The sequence below is a fragment of the Pezoporus wallicus genome, unplaced genomic scaffold (assembly GCF_028554395.1).
Source record: "Pezoporus wallicus isolate ANWC-B61680 ecotype Strahan unplaced genomic scaffold, APGP_CSIRO_Pwel_v1 contig_3817, whole genome shotgun sequence".
Lineage (NCBI taxonomy): Eukaryota > Metazoa > Chordata > Aves > Psittaciformes > Psittacidae > Pezoporus > Pezoporus wallicus.
In genome coordinates this window covers 6,596,962-6,612,110 of record NW_026635157.1, presented here as the reverse complement: position 1 = coordinate 6,612,110, position 15,149 = coordinate 6,596,962, and the positions used below count along the sequence as shown (strand labels likewise).

The following is a 15,149-nucleotide window of genomic DNA, read 5'->3' as shown; positions in this document are numbered from 1 at the left end:
ATGCAAACAAGCAGTAGGAAACAGAGGCAGCAGGCGAAGGGAGCGGATCTGATGGGACCCAGCTGACAGGAACATGCTGCACCTAGGCACATGGTGCTCAGTGGGCAGGTGCTGTTCCTGGCCAAAGCAGCAAGGAGGCCAAGCCATGCCTCCATCCAGCAGCCACTCCTATCAACCCTGACCTGCCAACTGGCAAGCATGGTTTCTTGTACCGCAGTTAAAGGACATGGCCCACAGTCCATGTAAGAAGTGGGAAGAGGGGTCATGTCTGCCTCCCTCCTCCCTTCCAATATACCTGCACGCAAATGTGCATGCACTATTATGGACCTGTGTTAACCGCAAACAGGAATAACTTATGTTCAACACCTCCATGAGCTACTCTCAAGTAATAATTCAGCCCTCCCAATCCCTCTGCTTCGGTGTTTGATTTGACAGCTTCTGAACAACTCTGCTGAAAGCTTTCTACGCACTTCTCACATCATCTTGTTTTGAGTGAATGGGCAAGCCATACACCAGTTGCAATGCATTTAATTCACAGCTCATAACTGTCATTGGTACACTGCAAGTTCATCAAGACTCAATGTCCAGAGAATCCATCTGCTTCAGGGAGATGCAGTGCCTAGCAGAAGCTGCCATGCCATATGTAAGGGAAGCTCTAGAAGGAGCAAAGGGTGTACATATTAATTACCTTTCCTCAGGATGAAAAATATGCCATACTCTTATGTGTCCAACATACAAGCTCAGATACTGAAAACAGACGTTGAGTAGATACCATGAGCGCTCAAGCCTTATATCTTAACAGACTACTTCAGCTCAGGCTTTGGAACAGCAAGCTACACACAAGGTTATAGACATTTACATTTCAATTCCCCAGGAAGAAAAGACAAATATAACAAAGGGGTTTCTGTCTGCAAGTGGGCAAGAACGGCTAGCAGGTGAATTAAGAGGTAAGCATCTGCAAAAAAGCCACAGGTGGATGGAAAAGCTAGAGTTCAATTTCTTTATTTTTATTGAGATTCTGCAGCTAAAAGACAAAAAGAAAATGTATTTCACAGTTTAAATTACAAACTGTCAAATCCACCCTTTTTAATTGTTCCAAATATTGTAACAGAAGCTAAATACACTCTTGCAAAATTCATTAACTTTAGTCATAAAACCACATTCTTAACCTTTAACTTCACTTTCTTTTCATTTGTAATGGAGATTGGAGAAAAACAAGTAGCTGTAGTATTTGCAATGTCCTGCCAGAATGGTGAGCTATGCCCATGCTGGAGACAAAGGCCCCCTCAGTTTTAGGGACAATTCATGAAACAGTTGCATAACAACTGCATGGAAACAGAAATTTTCATGTATTCTCTTACTTGATGAGCAGTGTGTAGGAAAGCACATACAGCACGCTGTTTCAGCTCTAACTGTGCATACAATGTCTCACTGGAAAACATCCAGTCAGGAGACTCAGTTTTGACCCTCTACTGCGTGAGAAACATTTCCCCAAGTTTTCAGCATAAGGATTAGCTGGATTTAAGAGGGAACGAGAAATATCCTAGGAACAAGGAAGAGTATGTAAAGTATATAGGAGTATATAGAAGTGTGTACATCACAAGATACAACTTGAAACCATTCATAAAGGTCAAAATAATACATTCTCAGAAGGAAAATCATAGTACCCATAGTATTTTTCTCCATCACTGCAAAGTAGCAGCAAGAACAGGCTATTCTGTGAAGAGCACTGCTCTAGCTACAGGGCTAATCCAAACATCCAGTAAAGGAAGACATTGGTTTGCAACATCTTTGAAACACTGGAATTCAGTGCTACAGTTAATTCAGGTGCTACTCAATTTGTTTGCATTTCCCAAGACTATGGTCTTCTACTGTGACCAGCCAAGAAAACTCTTCCTGGAGCTACTCTGCAAGTGTACTCTGCAAGGTGCGCCACAGAAGATAAAATCAGGCAGGGTCTCCCTTCACAGCAGCACAGAGCTGCCCAGAAGGAACCAGCATCTGCCCTGGGAGCAGCAACCCAAGGAGCTTCATGGTTCTCAAACACCTTGTGGTTAACTTCCCCTTCACCTAACAAAATCAAACTTCTGAGAAAGCAGCTCTAACATGTTGGTTCCTTAATGTAATACCATACAAACGTGTTCTTCCCATCAGCTTCTTCATTGTAACAAGAAATATTTCACAATCCCCTGGAAGATTAAGACCCTTCAACATTAGACTTACATGAGTATGAGGTTACGGCTGTTGGAGTAGACAGCATATAAACATTGAAACCAGCCACAGCCTACTTGGAAAGGTCCTTTAGTACAGAGCGTGGACCTCCAGCCACTGCTTCCTGGAGGCAAATGGACTCCCTGGTAGTCAGTGAAGAGGGAGGAACTGCAGCAAATGTTTGGAAAGTTTTGATCAGATAAAAAAAAAAACAAACTTTATTTTTTCTTTTTTAATATAAAAGTTATTTGTACCATAGAAATAGCAAAGAATTGAAATTTGGCAAGGATTTTCTTGAATAAATAGCAATGATGGCTGGATCCATGTTTTTTTGATAAAGCAAAAGCAGAGATGTGCTTTTGAACAAATGATTCTGTGATACATATCAACATTTCTTACTTAAACTTAATTTGTTTCTGTAACTTACAAAGTTTTGTAGCAAACCCACTTTCAGTTTCCCCTCTATGGCAATATTTACCACAAGTCATGGGAAAGAAGTCAGTTTTGATTACATTTCCGTTGATGTACAAACATATAAAAGTTGTTACTTCAAGTTGTATTTAAATGCAGGACTTTCGACTGTCTCCAACTGTTTTACCAGCATGAAAAGTTTGGATTGCCACTGTATATCATGATAGTTTTACAGAACTCTTTGCTGCACCATGATACAAACGTGCTAAGATAGATAGTACATGGCTCAGTAATTTAAGTAGCACCCCTGCTCCCAGCTGAGGACTGCTTCCATAAAAGCACGACCTCCAATGGTTTCAACCACAAATACTAAGATGCAAACTTGACCATATAGGCAAATTGTTACAAATGCGTGGAACTATACCCAGTTTTATCTTTGCACACAGAACCCATAAAAGGATAAGGTATGATAAAGGCTAATTTTCTTTCTTGTATCAAATCTGTCATTATTTTTCCACTTAAATATTTAGATTTGTATATGTTTCCTTACATATACAAAATTCCCTGCCTATAAAACATTAATTCCTTTCTTGAAAAAAAAAAAAAAAAAAGATAAGCCTTCCACAGAAAAGTACGTAAAACATGTAGTATTTCTTTTGGAGTTATTCCAGTCTCTTATGCAAACACTTTTTGAGGTTTCCATAAATGATTATTTATGGACTTGCCCAAAGCTTCAAGAATCCTTTTCACAAAAACACATGCCCCAACACTACAATCCATCACATATTACTGCTTCTACAAATGTTAACAGCTCCCTTTGGGTTTACAGGTCCTTATCTATGTAGTAACTGCCATGACTTTTCCCCCCTTGGCCACAAGATCTTATGCAGAAAAAAATATTTTTACATTAGAATAGAAACAGCACGTCTGGATTAGCAGTCTTGCTTATGGGGATTTCCTAGTTCTTGGCACTCTTAAATCTCATTATTAAAGAAAAAATGTGATTGCTGCTTTGTCCCTGAAACCTCCTCATGAACTGTGTTCATGACTTAAAACACACCCAACTTAAAAATTCATTTGGACTTCAAAAAAAAAAGGCTGAGCTGCTAACATCAGACAATGTTAGAGTCTAAAATCCCTACCTTGAGTTTCTACAGGAAGCACTGAAAACACAAACTCCTTGGTATTGCAAAAACAGAAGTTCTTGATTCCCGACTCTGCCTCTGGAATGTGAAGGGAAACTCATCCAACAGTATAAAATTTATGCTATATATATTTAAACTGACCACAGGTAGTATAAGCATAGCTGAAGAACGTAATTTTTACTGACATAGTGAGGCAGTGCAATATTGCTACTGTGACAGAAAAAATTAATTGCTCAGCTCATGGAAATTTAACCCTTTGGTAAGCCTGATGTTCTCAGATTGTGACATGCAGTGGGTAGTTAGAAAGTCAACTGATAGCTTTGGTAAGAGCTGTCATCAGAACATCAGGATCAGCTCCATCCGACATGCCACAAGGACACAAAAAGCCGAACCCACAGTAGCTACTCAGGAATTTAAAGGATTTTTAGCATTAAAAGAAAGTTTCACATTTAGACTGTTTTTGAAAGGAAAAAATGGGAATTCCCCATGCTTTTATATTAAGGACTGAGACTTGGCCAGCAGACAGCAGAAAGCCAGTGGCTGCCACCTTTTGAACCATGTTTGATTAGTCTTTAAAAGACCGCAGTTTTCTGAGAAATTAGGTTTCTCTGACTAATGACTCTGAATAAGTTTCCCAGGTAGTACAGCCTGCGGTAAAAAGCAGCCATGGCTTTTGACTTTCTTGTGATGCAGAAAGGTTGGAAAGTGACCAAGTTAAATGGACATAGTGAGTAAAAACTCCAAGCAATAAATAGGGACAGGAGCTGGGAGGGCGAGGGGGAAACCTCCCCACTGGGTGACAGGTTCTTTGGATGCATTGCACATGCTGCCAGGCATGACTGCTAATTGTCGTTCCTCAACACCTGAGCAGAAGATCACTGCTGGAAGGAAGTAACAGGAGAAATAAGGTCACTGCTCCAGAGAAACATATTCCCTTTCTCTGCATCCCTGCCAGCACAGTGAGGAGATCAGCAAGCCCAGCCGTGAAGGCAGCACTGCTCAGAGCTGCTGTCACAAGCTTTCCTCTTCCAAACCTCAAACCAATAGGAAGGAAGAAAGGAAGAAAAAAATAAACAAAGCAAAACCAACTAACCAAACAAATCAGCACAACTCAGGAAGATGTTCTGATGCTGAAATGTGATTAATGTCCTCTTCTGCAAAGTCGAAGTAAATATGGTGAGATCTGTACCATAAACTCACCTTCATGTTAGTTTCGAAGAAATCTATTTGTCAGTTATTTGTGTTTTTAAAAGAAAACAACAGTTCTAATGTGGTTTTAAAGGAGAAAAACACTCTGAGCTTCAGTCTGAAAACACTTCCTACCCTACAAAGTAAGAAACCTGAACTAAAAATTCAGATTGAAGAAGAGAAACAAGAGAGTTACAGTGTGCTCTCATTTCAAAGGTTCTTTAGCTGACCAGGAGGGAAGAGGGCTGAGCAAGAAATGCTTTAAACAAGAAAACTTTATTTTACTATCAACTTTTAACATCTCTTTTAGTAACTGCTTTATCAGATGTGAAGACTACTTGGTGCCACCAGTTCCAAAATGATCTTTAATACTATATAACTTTTAAAAACAGAGCAAAGCAGGAGCCTCCAAGTTGACTTCCACACAGAGCTCAGCTGCGCAGGACATTGGGGTGTGTCCCAGGTTCATAGTTATCATTTATGTCTTGTTTTTCTTGCTCATTTTAAACTGACAAATCCAATCTCGCTGCTCACCACTGTTTGCAAGTTCCCGTTTGCAGCCAATGCAGATTAGCCGCTTTGCTGGTGAAATACCACGCAACACATGCTGCCTTGTGCCTGTCACCTAGCAGCCCCGTGGGAATGCAGTATGAGCGGGAAAGAGCAATGAAGCGGCAAGAGAATGAGAGGTCTAAAAAGACAGGAAGAGAAACAGGGCTGAAAGAACAACAATTCCTTCATTTCCAGCTCTGTTAATGCTCCTCCTTTACATGTACACTTAGGCAAAGAAAAAGGTAGGAGGAGAGGCTGTGATTTGTCAGGCTTCTCTTTTTACTGATTCACCTGAGGAGGAACTGAAGGCAAAATTATTCTGACAGATGAAATTTTGATTGCTTTTCAGCTAACTTAAACACTCTGGGTTTTATGTAAAACTAGCCATCTTTCCAGCCTGCTGTGCACCTCAATTCTTTCTAGTCTGCATAAATTCTAAGTGATGTGGTTAATTCGAGCCCCAAGTACAATGCTGTTTTGAGCCCTCAGTCTTACAAAGGCTGGCAAGCAGCAACGCAACAGTCCAGTGGAGCAAGCTAATTCAAGAACACAAGTATTCATTTATCACATATACTTTGCCTTTGAACACGAACCAAAATTACATCTCAGCCAGGTACCAATATTCGAACTGTTCCAACACTGTGCAAGCCTGACTCACAGTCCTGGGTGAAACACTTGCAGCCATGACAAGTTTCTCCTGCTGGAGTGTATAACCTAAACTCTCTTCAGCCCTGGCATCCCCCACCAGTTTGTCAGCTCCCTCCAGGCAGATGATTCCAGTCAGACAGAACTGCACAGTTAGATTTATGATCCAGCCAGATTTTATAAGTTGAGGCAAATTGGGCCCCGCAAAGTGGAAATAAGCCTTAAGAATATATCCCTCATTCCACCTTCCTTCAAAAAATAACATACAATCATCTCCACTATAGGCAGGCAGGGAAGCTATCATAAGCTTGCTGCCTCATTATGGGAAGAATTCTGGCCTCCCCCTCCAGTTTGTACAATGGGCTTTTTATGTAAATCAGTCAGAAAAACTAATACACCTTTAATCCTTCAGTAAAGCTTCCTTTCCCGTCTCTGCCTTGTGGTGTGAGCGCAGGCTAAGGAAAGCAGCATGAGAAACTTTATGTAAGTTACATAGTGACCAGTAGCAGGAGTACCTGCTGTACCAGCAGGAGTACAGTGGTTCTGCTCCACAACAGGTAAGATCCCAGAGGCATAAGAAGCATATCTGACATTGCTGAACAGTATCAACATGCCAACAATCAGAACTAAATATTAGCTACTGAGTGCAAATACAAACTCCCTCTTTGGAAGTTTTTCAGGAGCAAAAGGGGTTAAAAATAAATCTTCAAAGCACAGATTAAAATAGTCTTCTAGCATGCTGGGAGCAAAACACAAGGGTATACATCCTGTGTTAGTGTTCCTGCATCCAAACCATTTACTAAAGCCACAATTCATCCTGACTTGGAACTGAAATTCTGGTCAGACAGCTGTTAACTGCTCCCACAAACGAAAAGAAATAAAAACCTCTGAAGTTCAAATGCCCTTGGAGAACCTGCCCGCTCTTACTGGAGTGACCTTACAACAGAACTGAGTCAACCTTACACTTTCCATTAACAAACTACTGCTCTGGCAGCACTGGAGAAATTACAACCAAATCACTTCAAAAAGTATTTTTAACCACACACACATATGCCACTGCCTGCCAGCCAGTAAATACACTGCTAACACTAGCTCACCATTTTGGAGGAGCAAACTTCTGAGATTTATTTTGATTTATGGTAAATATGAGGTATGCTTGAATAAATACCTGACAAACTCCATTCAAAATAATGAACATGCACAAAGAAAGCTACTTTTTTAAAGTCCTGTATAAAACACACTGCAGATTTCAGTATTGCAAGGGTTCATTCAGAGCTACCTATCATGCATCCTAGACCTCCCTTCTCTCTGTGGAGCAATTCCCATCACCATACTATCCTCTCTTTTATTTTCGATCTGGGACCTCTTCTCAATCTGCCCTCATAAACCTAAGCACACTTAACGTTTTCCAGTAGGACCACAAGGCAGTCATCCAAAAAGCCACCTAGGCTGTTACAAGTGAAGTCTTAAATGGCTTTTGGTACCACATAATGAGGAGAGATTCCTGCAGCACCTGCCCAGAGGATCTGCCATCAACAACTATCGGCTACAAGAAGCATAAACAGAACTTACCAACGCACCACACGGTACCTTTCTGCTGCCCAGATGGGAAATTAAAGGTTTTCCTGTTGATTACTATAAGCTGTCGCAATTTTAACCTGAGAAAAACTTGGCAAGGCAGTGCTTGCTGCTGGGCTTTTTGTGCTGCCCTCCTCCTCCTACCCCACCTGCGGCTCCCAGCTCCCAGTGGGACCTGAGCAGCTGGACAACAGCACGGACCAGAGGCTGACACAGCAGCAGCTATTGCAAGGGTTAAAGAGAAAGCTAAAGAGTCACCTTTTCTCTGCTGGCTCCTGTAGATCCAGTTCTCATCATCCTCGTCTACCTGCTGCACGCACATGGAGGAGAGTTCACCATCACTGCGAAACAATCTCTTTGTCTGCCTTGACAAGGAGGAGAAATTTATCCAGCTTACAGCACGCGAGAGGGAGCTTGGGTTTTGTTTGAGTTTGAAAGGTCTTGAAACACACTCCTTTTTCATTTTCTTTCAAGCCAGCTACTGGCCTCAGTTCCAAACAGACCTTTCTGAAATCGTTCCTGTCCCCCTTCTCAGTGGTTTTCGTGGGAGGCTAAACAATTTCAATCCAATTTCCGTCCAGGTTTCTTCTCGCTGCATTTAAACCAGCAACAGTGTGGAGGTAGGTCACCGTGCCAGCACAGCTCCCCTGAAGCTGTTTTGATACAGCACTTAGGGAGCTGCCAAAGAAAACAAAGGGCAGAAAAGCAGCAGAAAGTGGCACCTTGCAGCAGCAGCTCAGAGAAGCATGTAACGGCTGAGAAGAATATAGCACTAAGGCACGTGTTTTCCCCATTCTCCACTCAACAGCAAAAACTGTAGCTCCACTCTTCACCCTGGCATCGCTCCCCAGGTGCATGCATGCATTTCAGTCCTCTCTTCTGGCTCACCAAAAACACCCCACAGGGACAGAAGAAGAGGCAGAGATCACATCACGGCATGGCACAGCTCAGGAGGGACAATGGACTGGCCACACTTCTGCCTCCTTGTTCTGGCTGCCCTGCTCTTCCTTAGTGAGAAAAGCTGGGTGAAGGAGCTCCAGGAAGGCTCTCCTAACAATAAAACAGACTGCGTGGCTATCGCTTAGGATTAGAGTGAAATACGATAGGCTCGCTCTCCTAAGAGCACGACCACAGAAGCAAAACTCCTCCTTTCCTCAGCCTGCTCGGTGGCAGCACAAACTTCTGCTCGCTGAATGCAAAAATAGAGAAGCACTTGTGTACCTCTGCGGACTTGGAGAGAGGAACAACAAAACTCTGGGGTGTCCTGAGCAGCGTGCTGAAAACATCAGTGCTCCTGTAACCTGTGGTTTATTTAAAGAGACATTTGTGCACAGGCACAAACAAAATCTGCAAGTGAGCAGGCATTTCTAGTAACCACACAGCCACTGATGTGGCTGCAGCTCACAAACCAGGTTTCAACTCCCAGCTATGCTGTGTTCTGCCACCTTCTCTTTAGGCTAGCTACTGGAAAAAGCATTATAAAGTTAGGGTCTACTGAAAGCTGCTGCAATGCCAACCACTTGCCCTGCACGCTGACATCAATGCTGCTTCCTGGAGGGAGTAAACCTGAAAGTGGGTGAGGTAAATGCACCGTTTTAAAGCAGACAGAAGTTGGCGATACCAAGGTATCCCAATACCCGTGGTTTTTGATGGGATCTGTTACCAAGATAAGAGCTGACAAAAAGCACACAGGCTTGTATCTTGCAGAAGAAAAATAGATGTGAACATATGAGATATCGAATAAAATCAGCTCAGTGAATCCAAAAGGAGATACTGATAGTGAGGACCCCAGGAAAAAACATAAGAACAATCTAAAACAAAACCACCAAAACAAAAAGTGCCACATATCTGAAAGATAAGCATAAATGCCTTAACATCCTCATAGCTGCAGATGATGTTAGGAAAAGGACAAGCAGCTTAAGGAAACAAGGGTACAGGGTTCCAGCTCCTAAGATGTCAGTCAGGCTTACACTACTGCAGAACACGCCCCAGCCCCCTGGCAGATGCTCTCGCAGCCCTTTGGATTCTGCTGCACAGCCACTTCAAAACCATTAAAAACAAAGGCTCCAGCTTTTTCTGAAACTTATGGTTCTCTGACTCATAATAAGAGGATAAGGTTTAACCCACTGACTGGGAGGCAAAAAGCTAAGTACTGTATCAGATTACCCTATGAATCAACCAGGCAACTAAAGTGACCTTTGGCTCCTACTAACACAGCACAATGGGCTGGCCAACTGTCTTCTGTAAATAATTTAATAGGCTGCATTTAAATTGAGCTTGCCCAGCGAGGTAATGTGTATGTACATACACAATTTCCCAAAGTCAGTGGTGGTGTAGTAGGGTTGGGAAGGAGTGCCCAATGGGAGCAGGCACTGCTAACATTTGCTCTTCTGTCTGTGTCACCGGGTCTTTCTATTATGGAGGGGTTTTGTCTTAAAAAGACACCACTCCTCACCCTTGATGAGACAAGAGACTTGGGTGTGGTTTTTTTTGGGGGGGGTGTTTTGTTTTTATTCTTTAGGCCTTTTGCTCAGAAGAAGATTTGGAGAATGTGGGGTGACATACCCCTAGACACCCAACACTAGAATATCCATTTTGGGGCAGTCCATGTTCGAATAGCCAGGATATAATGTGAAAATCAAAGAATCAAAGACCATGTTTTAAGTCAACTTGTTTCTTTTGAGAAAGAGCAAACATTTGGAATTGCCAGTACTGCAAAGTACACAGAACTGTAAACTACCACAGCTGTACCGGCTAAATTATACAGAGCCAGATGTATAAAAACCCTGCTAGGAACTGTAGAATCAGAGTCATCTCTGTTCCGCTGTACTACTTAGAAGATTAGGGAAACCAACAAGAAGGAAACCCTTTCAGGTTAACCCAAAATACCAGGGTAAATCCCAGAGACCTGCCCAGTCTTGGCAGCAGTTTGATTTTAGGAATTTTCCTGACCTGTCTGGAGCTCTGCCTTTATATCATGGTGCTGAGTCACACCTTGGTGATGCAAGGGCAAAAATACTGCTGTGGGTGATTGCCCATAACATTTCCACTGTTACTGTAAATACAAAGTGATGCAATGCTTTGCTCAGAGTTTGGCATTATGATATTTCATTGCAGAAAAAGATCCATTACCACAGAACGCTTTTTATTTGTAGGTGGCAAGAAGCTTAATATCTTTATACATTGTTGCCCATGTGGATCAAAAGTAAATTTCCCAAGATCAAGAAAAAATAGTGATTACCGTCTGAAAACCACCACATATTTAGGCATTAACATCAACGGAATTGCAGCTTAATCCATGCTTTAATCAGTAGCCAAACACAAGGCCAAGGATTTGGAAATTTTAGCAACTGACACACTTTAGAGGATTAATTTTGTAAAATACTCTACAAAGCCATTTAAGAGAAACCAGGTACCTTCTAATGAGCTTAGCTAGTTTTCCAACCTGACTGCTTTCTCCCTTATGAAGTCATCATACAAGTAAGCAGCCTTTACATTTTCCAGGCTACGCATGTAAAGATTAAGGCATTGTTTTTTGTTCACTTAATACAAGCCCATCTTAGTAAAAAACCATGAAGGAATCACAGAAGTAATTCAGGGTTTGAAGTAGGAAGCTAAATTGCTTCCTCCTCTTTCCCTTTTCTTTATTTCTTAGAGGTGAACAAAAGCAAATATGCACAGCCTCAAATGCCATCAGGATTTCTGCCATCTATCACAACCTGATCATCAAAGAATTCTCTCTGAAAGTTGTTAAGAAAACACACGTTTATGGCTCAAAGCTACTGCGTTCCCCTAAGGCCAACAAACAAAAAAATTATTGCATGGAAAACGTTTCGGTTCAGTGTAAAAAAACAATGCTACGGAAAGGCAAAAAAAAAACCAACCACCCAACCTCAAAACCCCTCAGAAGTTCTCTGATTTTGTTTGGGCTGTGGTTTTTGGCACAATTCACCTGTTAATTTAATTCCTACATTTCCTAGTCTACCATTTCTGATGACTCAAGCAGACAGTAACAAGGGTGATTTACAGCCACTGCTCCAGCAGCAGAGAGGACACCTCTCTTGGACTTCCTGGGTGTTTTCCTTCAGGTGGTAACAGCTCATCACCAGCTAGTCATAAAGCCATTTGGATTAAGCACTGTCCAAAGCCCATTGAAAACACCTTGCCTGCAGACTCAACCCTTTGCTATGCAGCTCTTGCTGCAGGCAGCAAAGGGCATGGGGTGCTCCTGTTGGCCCTAAGAGAGCCTCCACCTCCAAAACTGCCCCAGCACCACCAGATCTGCTACATATGATCACCTCCCTGGTGCCACTCATCATCTCCAAGCAGAGATATATGGGAACGGCGGTAGATGTAGAAGCCTTGTGAATCTGACCTCCACCAGAGCTCTCTACAGTGTGCCTGTTCTTATACAGGTATCCTGTAAGATGCTCACATAGCAAACCCGCAAAGTAACACACATTCCTGAAGGATTATTTCCAACAAAGCAGCCACAGAGAGCTGTCGGTATTACAACAGGGCCTCAATCTTCCAGTTAAGATTCTGTCCTTTCTTGTGCAGAGCACATAGCAAGAAACTTACTTCCAATGTGAATGGACCTGAAAGGGGGGGGGGGGGGGGGGGGGGGGGAGTTAAGAAGGAAAAGGAAAAAAAATAAAGACTCTTGCCCAAGATCACAGAAAGGATAAGCAACAAAGCCAAGAAAAGAAAGTAGGTCTCCTGGCTACTGGCCTCGCAGCCTACTTAAGTAGGCCCTGCCTCACACAAAAACATGCCTATTAATTGCTTCTATCACAACCACTACAGCACCTCTGAATGTCCTAATTACAAATTAAAATCTCCTTTCTCTTTTGTTACCCATTTTATCCTTTTGGGTTTTTTCCCCAACTTAAAAATATACCATGCTACTAATGATCACCTGAAAGAGAAGATAGTTCTGCACTGTAGGGCTGCTTCAAGCATCCCATCCACATTTCAAATTTGATTAGGTCCGTGGGGAAAGGAAAGCAAAAAAAAAAAACACAAATCAGACTGCAACAACCACAGAGAATAAAACAGGTTTTGGACCAGTCTGCATGATGCACCTGCCACCAGCTTCCCCCCCTTCAACTTCTGTACTCTGGAAGGATTCACTGCGTCAGGGCGGGCAGTATTTCCAGGGTGGTGTGTGAGCAGGAAGTGCAGGCAGGGATCCAGCCACCCCGCTGTGAAGTCCACTCCAACTAGCCGAGGGATGCTGGGGATAGTGAGATGCCATTAGCGACACAGTTATGGTGACACACACACTCGTGATTTGGCTTTTAGCAATTTGCTTATAGAAAGCTGTTATTATCTCTGCTCAAAATATAATTAACAATTTTAGTGTTTTATGATTCGGGCATGACAGCTCACTAATTAAGACAGCTCTGCTAAAGCTCTCACTAACCGTAGCCACTGCCTCAATTCCTACATGGGTTCTCCCGAGTTGTGGGGCTCTGCTTTCATAGCAAAATCCTTTATAAAATCTCTTAACCACAGGGTCACCTCCCCTCCAAAGCTGAAGTTTGGCCAGGGAAGTATTCCGCTCACAACTGTTAGCCAACCATCCCTAGTGGTGATGGTCTGTGAAAATTAACTATCCAAGTATTGAATTTTTGAGGCAGGAATAAGTTTTCTGAAATCTAAAGATTATGGTTTTTTCCCCCTAGGCACTCATCTGTTCATCAAATCTCCAAAAGTTATCAATAACAGTTCTGATCAACATGAGAAGTCACAGGGTCTGGGAGAGAAGCTCGAGCAGTCATCCAACACTCAGTGCCTCCTCACCCCTGCACTGCACCATTCTGCACTTCACCAGGCACCCACCACTCCAAACTCCAGCTGAGGATGTTCTGAATCAAACCACCCCCTTTATCTCAGCAGGCAGCTCCTACCTCCTAGGAGAAGAGAAAAAGCTCTGTTCTACTTCACATATATTCCTGCCTGCTCTTGAACACTCTGCAATGAACACATGGGTTTAAAGAAATTGTGACTTAATAAATGCAACTTGCATTGCTTTCACCTAAACTGTAAGATCAGTTTACTCTCTTTTACTTCTTTACTCAGCATATGTTATGTTCATACTAAGAATGAACTCAAATCAGTTTTAATGCCTGAATATGCATGTGAAACTTTGCAACACACCAGTTAACATTAGAAATACCAGATTTTGGTGAAACACAAGAAACTTCTACTAGATAATCTAAGTTTCCTGTGGAAATGCTGGCAGCTGTACTAAAAACAACTGTAAGCCAGTTAAAACCAAACTGTATAAAAAACATTAACACGAATTGAGGACCATTCTGCCAGCAGGAAAGTACCCCAGACAACCAAATAAACGCCTGTTTCCCACTTCTCTGATTCAGAGAGGATACCAGTGAAACTGTAGAGGGGATGGCTGGCTGTTTGCTTTGAGGTGGTAGCCCTCTGCTGGTTAACATAAACTAATTAACGCTCTAATCTGAATGTTTTTGTAGATAGCAGAACCACAGAGCAAGAAAGGAGAGAGTGGCTAAAGAAGTAGCAAAGAATCATCATCAGTAAACTCAGAAATCTCATTCTTCATCTTATTTACTAGGCCCATGAATGCAAAAGGTATTTATTTTGGTTTTTTTCCTGTTTGTATTTACATACTGTTTGACTTACAAACTATGCAACTTAATAAATCTTACTAGGTGTTTGCAATAATCAAATGCTTAAAAGGAACATTAGAACTCAGTGAGAAACTTGGATAGTCCTAATTCCAATACTGAAAACGTAGTTCACACATGTGTTATAACCAGGTCTCACTGACACACAGAACGCATTAAAAGAAGAAACGTAGAAGAAACTGTTTCTTACTATAGATATGATTCATTTGCACAATCTTTTTGTCTCGAATCCTGTATCACTAAAACATATTTCAATGTTACTTCGCAGCCAAAACAGCAAAATTATTTAACTTCACTGATGCTGTACATACGTTTCTTCTCGGAAAAGAGCCAAGAACGTGCTGTTTCTGTAAACTATGCATGAACATTGAACTTCAGAAGACAGACAGAAGGCTCACTTTTGCATGTGCGTGCACAGGTACAGGATCACTGTCATGGTTTTTCAGCTCATCTGTAAGTTTGCATGCCTGCGTACACACAGTAAGTACAGAGAAGTGTGTTGCAACTCTGAACAAAATTTGCAAATGAAACCCAGCCCTGCCACGCCTGGAGGAATGCTGCAATCTCCTCTCTTCCTCACAACAGGCTCTAGTTTAAAACAAACTCATTTCTAGGTGGAGGATGAGCACACAAGGAATGTTGCTGACACACAGAGAGTGAGCAAGAACAGTTTGTGTCTTAGTTACTGTCCTACATAGTTATATTTAATCCCAATTAAAATATCCCAGCTAAAAGCTTGATTAAAAAATGT

The 15,149-nt window shown here is 42.0% G+C and overlaps 1 protein-coding gene across 7 annotated transcripts in view; it reads right to left on the bottom strand.

Annotated features, from left to right (window-relative positions):
- The window catches only part of NHSL1 (NHS like 1), a 177,016-nt gene that overhangs the window by 93,933 nt on the left and 67,934 nt on the right, over positions 1–15,149 (bottom strand). For 2 of the 7 annotated variants that reach the window (XM_057407467.1, XM_057407482.1), the window contains exon 1: positions 7,989–8,794. The exons of the other annotated variants lie outside the window; for them this stretch is intronic. In XM_057407467.1, the coding sequence (XP_057263450.1) occupies positions 7,989–8,193 (205 nt within the window). In that variant the 5' untranslated portion in view covers positions 8,194–8,794. Of the gene's footprint in view, positions 1–7,988; positions 8,795–15,149 lie in introns of those variants that run through there. 7 annotated transcript variants of the gene reach the window in all.